Genomic DNA, 16,076 nt, shown 5'->3' on the forward strand with positions numbered 1-16,076 from the left:
AAAGTTTTGTCTAGTGGCAGTTTTGACTCATTCAAGGTAGCGCAGTGGTTAATATCCCTGATGCAAAGAAGTGTATCATGCTAAGAACAGAATGTAGCACAGTGGGGTAATACTTTTGTCACAGAGATTCTTGTGTTATAGTGCAGATCATAAATTAAAATCCTAATCTAGCGCTGTGATCTATGAAGTGCCATTAAAGAGTTGCATGCAAACTGCGTGGCACAAATTAGAAAGTTTGTTTTTTTCCCAGTTCTCCATTAACCTTATGCTGCTAAAAATGGTTTGCTTTGTAGAAATACATTCTTATTATTAAAAGCAATTCTAACCACTGTGTTATGTTATGAATCTACAGTTTGTGCTTCTCCAGGCCAGGCACTCTTAGAAAATGCCTACCAGTGTTGATGACATGTGAATCCTACACATTGTAGTCCCCAGTAAAGTGCTCCGACACCCTAGACTGGTGTACCAGGTGCTATAAAACAAATGAATTACATGTGACAGAGAGGCTGTGGAAATATGAGAGATATCAGAGGCCCTTATGATTTTATTTCCTTTCCTCACCACATATTTATGTGAAAAAGCTTTCTCAGATCTTATGTACCTAAAAAATAAAAAGATAAATTGCTTGAGAAATGTAGAATCTGACCTGAAGAGTCAGCTTTCCTAAATAAAACCAGAAATTGAAAAGTTAGTGTCCAAGATGCAGCGCCAACCTTCCCGTTAAAATTGTATCGATTTTTGCATATTTTTTAAATATAAAATATTTATATCTTTAGTAATTCGAGTATTTATTTGGTGTGTACTTGTTTGTGTATTTTTGTGAACTACTGTTTTAATGTTTGAAATTTAAATTGTACAAATTGCTTGGGGGTCCCCGGCTTCCAGTAGTGATTCAGTGTGGGTCCTCAGGAATCAACAGGTTGGGAACCACTACTCTATTGCACACTTCAACATAGACTCAGAAACATTTACAAACAGATATTAACAACACTCTCTCAAAGTTAGACCAATAATTTTAGATTTTAATGCAAATTTGAATAATGATTTCAAAGCTAACAGGGACTCACAGTTAAGAAACAAGGCACATCATTTCTGCAGGCAAGTCGACACTAAGGTGAGGAGAGAGGAGAACAGCAGCTTTTAACAGAGGCAATAGAAAGTAAAAGGATAAAGAATAACAGCACATATATAAAGAGCAAGTAAAGTGTGAAGATAAAGATGATCAAATGATAGTTTCAGTAAAAAAAGAAAAAATAAAGAGAAAATGGACTAAGGAAAAGGCAGAAGGATTATACATGAAATCTCCAGAAAAGATAATTTTTCTTTCTCTTCTGTAGCGTCTTAAATAATCAATCAACCTAGGAATGTAGGACAATAGCAGAGGCAATTAAAGAACCAGACATTGGGTTGGATAAATATGAACAAAGGCCCTCCTTCATTTATATACCTCCACCACCACCCACCACATGTCCTCTTCCGGAATGCTAAGTCCTTGTCGGGTCCATTAGGATTTTGAAAATCTAGTGAGGATCCAATCATCATGCTTCACCCCATCAGACTTCCTGTAGGCGTTTTCGGGATGTTGAGATAGTGACGTGCTTGGATGTTGTGTCGTTCAGTTGCAATTTCTTTGATGCTCTTTCCTCCTTCTTCAGTACCTGAGGGAGTTAAAGAAGATGGATGGTTTTAAAAGTGGTGGCAGAGATTACTTACTTTTGGCCAAGGGCTCTGAAAATATAAGTTTGTTTGTTTTCCAGTCGGAAAGAGGTTAATTTCTTTATGTATGTGATTTGCTACAGAATGTAAAAAGGGTTAAATATACATATGCATAAATCTGCCATATCCTTCAAAACAGCCTCCCTTTGGAACTCTTCCGAATCCAAACCTTATATCCTTTCTGTGCAGGAAAAGAATCTACAAAAAGTGGATGAAGATAATGATCATTTGCTATGTGTTGAATTTGCTAGGCAAAAATTACAGAATTTCATTATTTGTTTTAACAGAAAGCGATGGCTGTATACCTCCTTAATCCTTGATTCACAGTTGACTGATAAAGCTAATCAGGATTGATGCATCTCTACTTGGGAGCTCATGTCCATCCACTGAGGAAGATATATAGTTTGTGGTCTCAACAAATGGATTGCTGCTCTCTACAGTCAGTTGCTGAGAAAAGGGGTGTCTCTCACAAGTTGCAAACTCCTCTAACTCTTTGGTATGGATTATATGCAGAACATAGACTAAAGGTGTTTGTAGGACTCACACAGGCACATATGAAGCATAGCCTTGTGAATACCTGTGTGATGTTTGTTTCAGTGAAAATACACAGGTGATCATGCTACAGTGTTCAGGAGTAGCTGTGCAAATCTGTACCTCAACAAGGCCTTCTGGTGGTACCTCTATTTCATCCATCAAGGGCGCTTCGAATGTCTGATAAGAGTTATTCTTATCCTCCTATTACAAACTAGGGTTCTAAATTAGATGAAATAAACCTCAAATTGGCCTGAATGATAGCCACACAACTCACCTGTTCAGGGTCTGTAATCAACATTATTACTGCCTGTGCCTTATTCATACAGATGAGAACGGAAACTAGGTAACATGGTTGAAGTTATCGGCACTCACATGAACACAAGAGTAGCTCTCCTCCATGTGTGGGCACAACACTGAAGACTGGATGAGTGACAGCCTTAAAAGCCTAGGTCCACTTATCAAAAAAGCTTAGCTAAAGAGTTGTTTTCATCAGTGGGTCTTCTGACCTCTTTCACTTTTCTGGCAGTTGCTGTGGAGATGATTAAAAAACATAGATACCACGGCATTGATCACATTGTGTTGATTTAGAAACAAGACAGAGGGATACACAACATACCACAATATCACTGTAGTGTACTTCTATCTGTGCCAATAGACCCCGAAAATGCACTGCGCTCATGCTTATGATCAATGCAACTTATGATAGCTGCACCTCCAATAGTCCAGCGGATAGTTCCAATTCTGGGTGCCTGCCAGGACAAAGGCCTTATAGTAATATCTCCACTCACCATTAAGTGGTTTTCAAGGGTGTATCTCTTCCTTGTTGCCCTGAAGGAAACCAGGTTCCATAGTATACATTGGAAAACGTTGACAATCAATTAAGAGCTTGCACTCCCCTTGGCAGAGATTGTTCATTCTCACGGCCTAGATCTTGTGTCATATGCTGTTGACATGCAAATCATCATGGCCCTTATCCCTGACACAAGCTATACATCTGCCCAACTTAATAAGTATTTCAAGGAATTTACTGAACGGATGTCCACAAGCAGTCTAAAACTTAACTGTGAAAAGACAGAGCTTCTGGTGGTTGGAAATAATCCACAAGATGGACTGATCTGTCCTGGTCAGAGTATTTAGGAGACTGCCCGAAGCCTGCCATGGCAGTAAAAAGTCTAAGGTTCCGGATAGACAATAAACTCACTATTGAAACACAGGCCCGGAAAATGGACATGGTCCTGTTTCAGCACTCTAAGAACCCCTAAAAAGATTACTGCGCTGGTTACCACTTCCTACACGGAGAATGGTTGTGCAGGGCTTAATTTGCTCAAGGTTAGACTAGGGCAACTCCCTGTATGTAGGGAGGCCAAAATATGTCATCCAACGACTTCAAGTAGTCCAGAATGCTGCTGCCAGGATTCTACACAAAATTCCAAAGCATCAATCGGCCAGCCCAGCCTTGGCAGCCTTGCACTGCCTGCCGATTCAGAGAAGGATTCATTTTAAGGCCCTTGGTATTGCCCATTGGATAGTACACAGAAGAGGTCAGGGACACTAGGACTTCTTACAGCACTCAAAATCAGCAAAGTGGGATATGGTGGCCGCACATTTGCTTACCTAGTACTGAAATTCTGGAACAATTTTCCATCAGACCTTAGATCTCAACATTCTGAAGCTAAGTTCAGGAAGCTTCTTAAACATCACCTGTTCTAAAGCCCTGCACTAATTTAAAGTACACTTGTTACCCCAAATGGCGTGGTTGCTTTAGCGCTGGGATGCTTGGTTGGGTAGCTACGCACTTTACAAAAACATTAGAATAGAAATAGAATAGAATAGCTCGATGCAGATTTATTATTACAAGGCTATATATAAAGAGTTGACAACGTGCCCCATTTAACATACTTTGCATATAAATGTTCACAGGCTCTTACTGATGTGATATATTTTGCATAATTGTCTTTTGTTGTAACCTCACTTTCACAAGCACTGCGTCGGTCTCACCTTGTGGGACACCCTTCTATATAATGTTGTTTTCTTGGAATTCTTAAATATAGCTTTTGTTTTGGCTACGTGGTGTGTTGTGCTAAGCCACTACATAACCTGTTTTAAGGGGGATTCTTTGACTCCTAATAAAAAAGTTGTTTTCCGAAATACTTTTTTGTGTTAATAGGTCTTCCCGACAGAATCATTCTGGAATTTCATATGGGCGCATAGTCTGTAGAAGAGCTGATTAAAGGGTCAATGACAAGTTGTCGATGGAGCCTATTTAGTTGATGAGGTTTCTGGCGCAATCAGGTGCAGAAGCCAACACTGTCTTTACTGACTTTCTCCATGATGAGATAGTCCACACAAACCAGAAAATGTGAAGATTTTCCTTTAGGAGAGGAGGTTTAGGAAGTTTCTCCTCGATCCCAGTCAGCCTAGCACTTCGTTCTTTGTAGTTAAAGTTTCTTTACTTTTAGAAATGTCCGATTCCTTGCACTGGAGTTCCTGCTTGAAAAGTCTTACGGGTATGGATATGGAGGGGGGTGGGGCTAAGGATATTGCACTCCAAACACAGACTCATACGCGGTCTCAGTTTTTTTCCAGAGTCTTTGCTGAAGAAGTGTTGCAAATGTCGCACTCCTTAGACCTCTGGTTGAGGTGCAGAAATGACACGCAAGAGGTACAAGACTTGGACACCGACTGCAGCATTTTGGATGAATCAGCTAGTAGTAATTGCCACAGCAACACTCTAGAGCAGGAGAGGTTGCTGGATAAAAATAAGCACTTATCTGAACTAAAAAGGGGAGACCTCTAAATGGAATTGACATGGTATAACCCTGCGCTTTGGTGGCCTCTAAGGGGGATTCAGATCACATTCATTCCACTGGCAAAAGCCTGGGCAATTTTCAATTAACTGATTGTACTACTAAATTTAAACAGTCCTGTAAACTCTGTAAGTCTGTGAATCCTGTTTATTGCTATTTATGAAGTTAAGAGTGATTATCAGCTTGGTTATGGGAAGCAATTCAAGCATATTATCAATTTATGAAAGGGTGATGGCTGGAAAACATGTGGAAGCATCACAAGGTTAGAGCTTGCCTTCTGGTCCTCAAGATATCTATGATGAGAGTATGTTAAGGCCAGACTTTAGGAAAAGGTTAAAGGGATGCACTCCTTCAGTGTCACAAATACAATACATTTCTATGGATTTAACCTTGGACAGCAGTGTATATGCTGTCCTGTTAAAGTCGAACTGTAATATTTGCTAGGCAAGTATTTACATGAAAACTCTCTCTACTTACCCCCCTCATAATCCTTTCTCGGAGTTCTGATTGGGTCAATGGGCGCTCTTCCTCTTCTGGCACCGGGGAGTCTGTTCCACTATCATGATCGTCCCTAGGAAAAGAAGAAGAGAGACATAATTCCAGAATGTGTAGTGTAGTGGCAATCGTCCTAGGCTTTCAGGTACAGACCTCAATAGAGGGACCACACAGCATGTGAAAGTAGGGCATCTCACCTTTTTTTATCATACCTTCGGAATTACAAACAGCAAACAGGCACACAGAACATGATAGACTACACTTACTGGTAACAAATTTCACAGCCAACTAGCGTCATCACAAAATCAACTTAGTCTCCAGCTCAACTTTTGGTGTCATGGTACTGCAACACTTTTGGTATCTTTCATTAGTATTCAGTGTTAGGAATTTTGAAAAAGAATGGTGGTGAATGGGTAGAATATCTGAGGCACAGGTTATGTTAGGTGGAGCTGTACAGCGCACTATCACCCTTGAGGTTACCCCGGTGCATTGCAGGTGTGTGGTGTTAGCCTTGACGAGGTTTACTCAAAAAGCCAGGTCTTCATCATCTTACCGAATTCAAGAACTCTAATGTTGTGTAGGAGGTGGTTACTCGCTTTAGGGGCAATGTATAAGAAGGTCTGACCTCCTGATCTGCTTTTGTGATGCATGGAGTGTGGGCTTGTGAAAGTCCAGCTGGGCGGAGGCGTTCTTGATGTTTGGTAGAACTGCACGCAGTTGTTCAGGAAAGCTGGGCTTATGTTGTGTAGTGCTTTGCATGTGTGGATAAGAAGCTTAAAAGAAGATTAAATTGTGCACGCCTATCTATAGGTAGCCTGTTTAAATCCCTTGGGTGTCAAGTGATGTGAGACCAGCGTGGGAGGTTGATGACAAGTGTGGATACTGCATTCTGGACGGTCGGAAGTCTTTTTGTGAGTTGGTTGGTGATTTCCGTGTAGAGGGTGTTCCTGTAGTCCTGTCTTCTGGTGATTAGGGCTTGGGTGACAGTTTTTCTGCTGTTATTAGGTAGGCACTTGAATATCTTTTTTCAGCATCCTCAGATTGTGGAGGCTGGTCGTGGCAATGGTGTTGACCGCAGTGGACATGTCTAGCTTGCTGTCAATAATCATCTCAAGATTTCTTGCTTGTGTGCTGGGGGCAGAAGTGGGTCTGTAAGCCAGTAGGTGGAGTCCCAGGGTAAAGTATATTTTCCAAAGATCACCACTTCTGTCTTGTCACTAAAACATACCAACCGAGGTGGCGTGGTGTGCAAAACAATAATGGATTGGGTTGCGGCCCGAGTAGTTACTAGAGCCTGAGATTAATGCATCACATTTTGTATACTTTAGTTTGTCACCCTAAGTGGGACGGGTGTGCCCAGACACAGGTCCCTTGCACTCTTTGTCACCAAACTATACCCGGTAGAACCAAACTATACCGGGGTGATGAGCCCATTACAAGGGTGAAACCGGTCCTGGGTTGTTTGTGCTCTGGTTCAGGGAGGACCAATCAAATTGGGCAGGGTCAAGACTGATTTGCATATAGCTGGGTCCAAACTGAGGTGGCATGGTGGTCAAAATAATAATGGATTGATTGGGATGCGGTCCGAATAATAACCAATGGCTGAGAATAATTCAAGCATTCCAACCATCACTTTTTGTATACTTTCGTTTGTTATTAGTTTGAGGCTATTTGAAAAAAAACAGAACTGTCCCCAAATTTTATTTGGTGAAGAAGCTCAATCACTGCTATGCAAAGACAAACTGTGTTCCTTTTTAGGTCTTACAGAATATTATTCCCAATTTGTACCCATGTTTACAGATAGAATCAAAAACATGAGAGAGTTAATGAGAGATTAATGAAAAGTTTACTCAAATGAAGAACATGAGAGGGGCTTTCAATATTTAAAAGAAAATATTTCTGTGGCTCCAACTACGAAACCTTTAGTCACCAGTGTAAGATTATCATAAACACTGATGGCAGCGATGTAGGACTGGGTGCTGAGTTACTCCAATTCAGTAAGGGAAAATAAGTTACAACTGTATATGCATCCAAGCAGCTGAGGGATGCAGAGGGGAATTATTCAACCAGAAAGAGATCCTAGCCTGCAGATTGGGGGTGAATTATTTTAAGGAACTTGAGTGAGGGACTCAGTCTATGTTCCACACTGAACATTGTCCTATTATTTACATGTTCATGACAAGGGGTGCGTACTGGTAGTGCTACAGCCAGGATATCAAGGCAGTTTCTGAAGTTGCAAGAGTACAGTTTCACAGTAACATACGACTCTGGAAAGAAAAATGTATTAGCAGACTGTTTGTCACGCTTGCCGGTTGACAATCTGCTTGAGGTTACAGATGGCAAGGTTTTGCACGAGGAATGGGCGATGACTGCTATAGAGGGTTTAAGGGAAGCTTGTGATCCTGGAAAGGAAGCTAGGATGCTGATGAGAAGGAAGAGTTCCAGAATGTCAGTGTGTAGGTGTCGTGAGTTCATGGGATTGTGTTAAGAAAAAAGTTAACACAGCGCACTTAGGCCAAAGATTTTAAAATTAGCCCATGAAAACCACATTGGAATAAGTGCTACGAAGTGCAGCATTTGGGCCAATTAAAGGCGGCTGTGGCTAGACACCGACGTGGAGAAAAAGATAATGGATTTTGTCCCATAGGCTTTGAGTGATAAGTCACACAGAACTATAGTGTATCCCCCACAGTAACTCATAAGGCACATGGCTATGGAAAACATAGCTTTGAATATTTTTTGACTCTGCAGTAGTTTGGGAGACATTCTCAAGTATGCCATTGAAGTAACAGATTACTTTTCACGTTGTCCGCAAATGATTTTTGCAACCACTTCACCAGAAAGGAAGTCACTGAATTCTTGGATGAGTTGTATAATAGAGAAGGGCTGCCCAAAGTTTCACAAACTGATAATGAGGTACAATTGGTGTCTCATGAAATGAAGGGGTTTTTGTGGGTGAGAGAGATTAAACATGTGAGTTCCTTTGTTTACCATTCCCAGGAGCACGGGCTTAAAGAAAGGATTCCAACTAGTCTTGAGTAAGAAAGGAGATGAAGCATAGCTGTGAAAAGATTGGTATTATATCGCACCATTCCTGGTAGTGTCACTGGTAAGTAGCAATATCAACTAATGAGTGGTAGGGAACCCAGGACCATTCTGAGTGTGGATGTGGAAAGGAAGTTTGAGGTGGCCAGTAAGGACATCTAGGATGAAGGAGCTGTAGGCACTAAGCTGAGAAATACTTTTCAGTTCATGGTAGGAGACTGTGAAAAGGGATGTTTGACAAAAAAAGGATGGACATGTCTTTCTCCACTGGGTTACCTGAATGTTTGCTGGATGGAGGAATGGTCCACAGACGTCCGGTGACAAGATATGCCAAGGGGAGTATGTCATGGATAAATATATCAAAACAAGTGTATATTATTATAATATATATATATATATTCCTATTCATTGAAAACAACAAAGGTTAGAGGGACGTTATAGTTAGGTACTGAATTTACTCGCATAAAACCATAGAAATTCACCAGTTAGAGTTATTTCAATTAACTATAACTCACACCCTAAGGTAACTACAACTAGCGCCCTCGCCATGCACAGTTTTCTTATCATTAATTTAATTGCAAATGTTGCAGTGATAATATCAAAGATGCCATAGAAGAAGTAATCAATGATATAATATGTGGAGTAATGAGCTGTGCATGGGAAAGGCGCGAGTTATAGTTAACTTAGGGTGCAGGCGAAGGTTGGGCACAGGGCCTGTCTCTGTCAGTGGATCTGTGAGTGGGTGCATGAGTGTCTGAGTGGGTCTGAAAGTGGGTGCGTGATCTATGAGTGGGTCTGAGCGGGTGCATGAGTGTCTGAGTGGGTATGTGAGTGGGCACATGAGTCTCTGACTGCACGTATGAGTGAATGAATTAGTGTATGAATGAGTCGGTGAATGTTTATTAAACATAATTTTGTATATCCTTGAATATCCTTGAATAGTCAAGGATATTCAAGGATATTTGTGAATATCGTGCATGGTGAAGAAAAATGATTTAAAACCCATAATATGGCCCTAAAACATCCCTACATTACACCCTTGGGGTCAGAGTACCTCCAGCCTGACCCCTTATACCACATATCATTTCTATTTTCAGCCACCGGGGACCCTCTCCGATAACATAAAATGGCAGCCCTAACTTTCTAGTCAGTTTGTGGCCAGCCAATTACAGCGCTTCAATTTGCATGTAAATTCGCAAAAATGTGCATATTTTCACGTTATATTCACAAAGGATCCACGGCGCTAGATATACACATTTGTTTTCCCTTTAATATCTCCAAAACTACTGAATAGATTTTCACCAGATAAGCAAAAGGGTGATCTGCGCACAGAGAGCTAGTTCCTGCCAAATTTGGTGTAATTCTGCCCAGCGGTTCAGGCTGTAGTTGTGTCTAAAGGTTCTATGGGAATTAACATTAACTATTAACAAATGGAAATGTAATGTTTTTTTACTCTCGTTTTTCTTGGCTCCCGCTTGATGGATCACCCTGAAACTTTCCATGCGCAACAAGAACATTTTGTGAAGATTCGTGAAACGGTGCCAAAGATATAGGCAAGTCAAAAAATGCTTTTCTATGGAAACCTGGTCCTAACTATAACTACCATGTGGCGACCGCCACTAGGTAATATCTATCTATCTATCTATGCGTGTGTGTGAAAATATCTTTATTCCTGATGTACCTGCGATTTCTTTTTTATTGCACAGTGAGGAGAGTAGGTGGCGGGTGGATACCTTAAAAAATGTATCCATGAGGACAGAGTATTGTTAGTTCAATTATTTGTGTTTGTTCAATTTAAGAAGGGAGAACTGTGGCATCACAAGCGTTAGAATGCTCTGGTTAGTTTCTTTTTGGTAGGCACTTGCGTGCTCTACAAGTTTCTATGATGGCAGTTGGCTTGCATGTTCCCCGTTATGAGAAGCAACAGTTGCTAGAGATGCTAAACACTGCTACTGAATCCACACAGAAGGGTGTGCTGCTTATGGAGATGAGGAGAACAGTATAATAAAAGAGGTGCAGTAGACAGGGGAGTAAGGCTGAGGTAGAGATGAAGTATAGATAGGTTAGGTAGGAAATAACACACTGTAAAGAAAAAAAGGAAAGGTAGCATGAAGGAAAGATTCAGAGGGGTAAAAAGAGGACGTACTATGCAGAGAAAGGTTAAAATAGGTAAAGGTTTAGAGTGTGGTAGAGAGAACTAGAGATAATGAGAAGAAACTTTAGAAAGGGAGAGGAGTGATATACATGGAGGGGTGAGATACAGTGAGAAGCAAAGCAGAAAGGCAGATGAGTTAGAGAGATATAAAGACAGTTAGATGTAAAGAGAGACGGGCAGAGTGACATACGTTAGTGAGAGAACACCTCTGCACAAACAGTGGCAACAACCAATTTTTAAATGTCATAGAACTCTTTGTTGCCAGCTAGAAATCTGAATGCCAGGTTTGAAATACGTAGGTTTTAGGAATTAGCTTACATCAAACATGAGGATGCAGCTGGTATCTTGAAAGACTTTAAGACTTCCTGCTTTCACTGCTCAGTGTTTAAAGCACAGACCTTGGCACTAGGAAGTATGTACCAGTCTTGGCACATTGTTAAGTATGGTTGACCATATTTTAATGCAGTGCTTTAATTAATCACATATTTAAACAACATTTAGTTTCATACGTAGTAATATTCTCCATGATCTTGGGTAATACAAGCCCTACAACGTGTGAATAGAAAGGGAGCCAGATGTTTAAGTAGTGGAAGCTTTGAAAAGCCGAATACCTATCCAGTTTTCTAAGATGGGGATATGGGACTGTGCGTAGACAGTGATGATAAAAGCATAGAAAGGATAAGAGAGATGACAAAAACACAGAAAGGAGAAGATAAAACATTGCAACACATGCAAAGAAAATCCAAAACTGCACAAAAATGTACTACTAACATGCACACTTTCCTCCACTACACCAATGTCTTTAACCAATCATTGGTAATTCATGCAAGAAAAAGAGGAGGTACATTCTCTTAAGAGAGAAGATGAATTTTGGTGTCTGCAGAGCATTGAGCAATTCCCTCACCCAGTGGAAGGAGGCAAGATCTGGAGTGAAGGGGAGTGGAAGTCCTTCATCTGCCCAAGTAGAAGCAGGGCGCTTTCGTGAGGGTCATACGGCTTGTCGTAGTTCTGTAAAATAGAAAAGGAATAAATAAGGAGGGCAGTAAGGCACACATCGCGCACCTTTACACAATCCCTTCTGTTACTAGATGAACAAGTTACTTACCTTTGGTAATGCCTTATCTGATAGAGTCTATCTAACCACAGATTCCTTACCTTAGAAGGTATCAAACTGGATCTGGAAAACCTTGAGCAGTATCTCTGTGTGCTGGAAGGTGGCGTCGATCAGCTCCGCGTCAACGGCATCATCCACGTCAGAAGTGACCTGCTGGTGCCTACATAGGACCACTCCAGTGCGCTGACATCAGTTTGTTTTTGTGACGTTCCTGTACCAGAAGAATTGAGCCACGGTAGAAAGCTAATGGACCACAATGTAGATAACCAGGGCCTACAGCGACCTTTCTAGGCAGAAAATCTGTTCACTGAAGCAGGGAGGTTGGGGGGGTCGGTAAGGAACCTGCAGATAGATAGTGCCTCTAGCAGATACGGTGTTTTCGGAGTTAAGTAACTTATTCATCTGATTGAGACTTCTAGCTGCAGATTCCCTACCTTAGAATAGATACCCAAACAACACCTCTCTGGAGGAGGGTTTGTGACCTAGACAGAACGGGTAAAGTACAGACAAAGTGCGTGTCACAACGGACCTGACTGTCCAGGCAGTAGTGTAAACATATGCAGAGATGCACACATAGCAGCCTGGCAGATGTCCAGGATACGCAGCAGTCAAAGCCTTGGCTCTGGTGAAGTGAGCTCGCAAGCCCTCAGGGAGTCGCTTCTTGGACACTGCATAGCAGATATTAATGAAAGGCATAATCCATCACTGCTTTACTTCTCTTTGCCCCAGCGAACCCAATGAAGAGCTGGTCATCCACCCATTGTTCTCTGGTGCGACTGATGTAAAACAACAGTGCTCTTTTTGAGTCCAGGCAACGGATTGTCTCCCCTTCTTTAGGAGAAATGCTAAGAACTGGACTGGCTAGAACAAGGTCAGCAGCAAGATGCTTTGGTCAATGTGGAAAGTTGTCACTACTTTTGGGAGAAAAGAGGCACAGGTGCAGAGAACTAGTTTGTCTGGGGGGAAGTTGGTGTATAGTGGGTGTACAGAGAGCGGCTGTAGTTCGCTAAACCTCTTGATCGATGTAATAACTACCAAGAACACTGTTTTGATCGTCAGGAGACTGGGAAGCTATGCAAGGGCTCAAATGGTGAACATATCATATAGGTTAAGAACAAGTTAAGGTCCCATTGAATCATAATGAAAGGTTTAGATGGAAACGTGTTGAAGTTCTTTCAGGAAATGAGTCACAGCAGGTGACTTGAACATACAAGGTCGATCTGGCAACCGTAAGAAAGACAAAATGGTTGAAAGGTACCCTTTAACTGTGCCCAAAGCAAAGCCTTGATGGGCCATGGGTAAAACAAAAAAACAAAACACTGGATGAAGGTGCAAAAAGAGCATCCACATGCTTTCCAGCACACCTAGGAACAAACTTGTCCCAATGGCAGGCATATATGGTTGATCGATGCCTTGCTGCCAATATTTCTTCATAGACTTCTGCAGGAAGATCAAAAACTGTCAGCTGCAACCACTCAATCTCCATGCATGAAGGCAGAAAGTGTGCAGGTTCTGGTGGAGAGCCCTGCCCTGTTTCTGTGACATGAGATCCTCCCGAATGGACAGGTTGTTTGGAGGACCGATGCTCATGAGTTTGGGATACCATACATTCTGTGCCCAATTAGGAGCCACAAGAATGACTTGGGCCCAGCCATTCCTAATCCTCTTGAGAACTCTGGGCGGGAATGGTATCAGCAGAAAAGCAAATACGAGTCCTGAGATCAACTCGAGATGAAATGCTTCTCCAAGTGAGAGCCACTTTGGAAACTCCAATGTACAGAAGTGCTGATGTGAAGCGTTCTTGGAGGTGGAGAACAGATCTAACCAAGGGTTTTCCCAGTCCCGGAAAAGACCCTGTACCACTTGTGAATGGGGACGCTACTTCTAAACTGCCAGGCATCATTGGCTGAGTTCATCTACCCTGTTGTTTAGTGAGCCCACCAGATGTTGCACAACCAGGAAAATATCCAGGCACTCCAGCCATGTACAGACATGCAGAAAGTCTTGACACAGGGCCCACAAACCCACCCTGCCCTTCTTGTTGCAGTACCAAATGGTGGTCGTGTTGTCAATGAGCACCTGGACCAGCCTCCCCTTGACTTAAAGAAGGAAGGCCCTCAATGACAAGCAAATTGCTTTCAACTTCAACAGGTGTACTCGGAGTTGAAACTCCAGTGGCCGTCCCAACCCAGAAGAGATGCATCTCTCACCACTGTGAGGTCTGGTTAAGGAAGGGAGAGGAGTCTGCTGCTTACCGAATCACACTTTGCCAGCCTCTACTGCAGGTCTTTCAGAGTTCCTTACAATATCTGGACCAAGTCAGAGAGATTTCCCTGATGCTACTCCCTCTGGGGTTTCAAGTCCCACTGCAGAGCCTGCATATGTCAGCAGGAATGTTTTACCAGCAGGATGGAGGAGGTCATGAGACCCAGCAGCCTCAGAGTCATTCTCACCGAAATCCAGGATAGAAGCTGAACCATCTGAATTATACCCTGAATGTCCTGGACCCGCCACTCCAGAGGATAGGTGCGGACCTGCCCTGTGTCCTGAATGGAATAGATGAAAGAAAGCATCTGAAAGGGGGTCAGGTGTGACTTTGACATGTTTATAGTGAGGTCCAGTGATGGCAAGAAGTCTGGCATAGTTTGGAGGTGGGCGATGACTGCCAAGTGCAAGCCCACTTTCAATATCCAGTCATCGACGTAGGGAGAGACTGGAACTCCTGACCTCCGCAGATGGGCTGCCACCACCGCCATCACCTTGGTGGACACCCGAGGGACACTAGTATGGCCTAGGGAGAGCACAGAGAACTTCAAGTCCTCTTGGCCCACGTGAACTGCAGGTAATGCCTGTGTGCCAGCAGGACAATATATGGAAATATGTATTCTGAAGATCCAGTGCTACTATCCAGTCTCCAGACAGAAGCTGAGACAACATGAGGATTCTGAATTTCTCCTTTTTCAGAAAGTAGTTGAGAGGGCATAGGTCTCTGTCCTTCCTCAGCACCAGAAAGGAGAGGGAATAGCAACCACAACCAACTTCTGGTGTCGGCGCCCTTTCTATAGCTCCTTTGGCCAGAAGAGTCTGTACTTCCTGACGCAACAGGGAGAGGTGGTCCTCTGTCAGCTGGGGAGTCTTGGCCTTGTTGGCTGGGCAGAAAGGAATGCAGCTGGTGGCCCCTACTGTAGCCACATAAGGGACAAAAGGCAGAATGGGGCTGGCGTGGTACCACAGAGAGTCCCAAGAACTAAACAGTGGCCCTGCTGTCCTTAAAATGCTTGAGCTCTGAATATCCCTTATCACTGAACAGGTGAGTACCATCAAAAGGCATGTCCATAAAAGTCAGTTGATCTCAGCCAGGTGTGGCGTTGAAGTGCCACAGACTAAGCAATCACTCTACCTAGCGAGTCTCTTGTATCCAGTCTGCAGTATGGCATGCAACTCTGCTATCGGCAAGAGCCTGGGACAGGATGGCTTGGCCTCCTCCAAGACCATGGGCAGCACTTGCACAACCGACTCCCAGACTGTGTAGAAATACCTACTCAGGAGGCATGCGATGTTCACTGACTGCATTGGAAGGCTGGTGGTAGAACAAATCCTCTGCTGAAGGTGTCAAGTCTTTTGGATTCCCTTTCCAGTGGTGTGGTAGGGAAAGCGCAAGGCTTGAACTTATAGTTAGAGGCCTTGATGACCAGTCTCTCTGGCGTGGGGTGCTGGGTGAGGAGAGCTTGGTACCCAAGAGTGGGGTGAAAGCGGCAGGAAACGGTACCATGCACAGAAGTGCCTGTGCAGGAATTAGTCCAGGCCCCGAGCAGGACATAAGTGAGGGCTTTGCAGTGGGTCAGGATAACCACAAGGATCTTCAGATCCACCCTAATCATATTCCCCACAGGGCCTGTTAGTAAAAGGAGGCGCTGTCTCTGACCTGGATGGTCTTGGTTAGGCCGGCACTGGAGTCAATGTCAGGCAACGCCAGTCCAGCTCCATATCGGTGTGGGGTATGATGATGGAGTTGGCGCTGTCGAGGGGCATCAGAAGCACTGGGAATAGTGCCACTGGAACTAACTCCAGGAAAGGTTGCTGGCTTGTGACGGAGCAATCTGGGAAGAAATCCAAAAGGCCCAACTGGAACCCAGGGCAAACCTGCTGGCAGGAATTCAGTTGGGGCATCTGCTGAACCTGTGGGGCCCAAAGGAACTATGGCGGGGTC

At 43.1% G+C, this 16,076-nt stretch overlaps 1 protein-coding gene across 3 annotated transcripts in view; it reads right to left on the reverse strand.

The window, feature by feature from the left end:
• Positions 1–1,003: 1,003 nt before the first annotated feature.
• The window catches only part of ODAD1 (outer dynein arm docking complex subunit 1), a 113,367-nt gene continuing 98,294 nt past the window's right edge, over positions 1,004–16,076 (reverse strand). For 2 of the 3 annotated variants that reach the window (XM_069200672.1, XM_069200673.1), the window contains 3 exons: positions 11,657–11,760; positions 5,535–5,628; positions 1,004–1,658 (listed from right to left, as the gene is read on the reverse strand). In XM_069200672.1, coding sequence (XP_069056773.1) covers positions 1,554–1,658; positions 5,535–5,628; positions 11,657–11,760 — 303 coding nt within the window. In that variant the 3' untranslated portion in view covers positions 1,004–1,553. The remainder of the gene's footprint in view (positions 1,659–5,534; positions 5,629–11,656; positions 11,761–16,076) is intronic. The other variant, XM_069200674.1, reaches the window with a different exon arrangement.

The sequence above is a fragment of the Pleurodeles waltl genome, chromosome 7, assembly GCF_031143425.1.
Source record: "Pleurodeles waltl isolate 20211129_DDA chromosome 7, aPleWal1.hap1.20221129, whole genome shotgun sequence".
In the NCBI taxonomy this organism is placed as follows: domain Eukaryota; kingdom Metazoa; phylum Chordata; class Amphibia; order Caudata; family Salamandridae; genus Pleurodeles; species Pleurodeles waltl.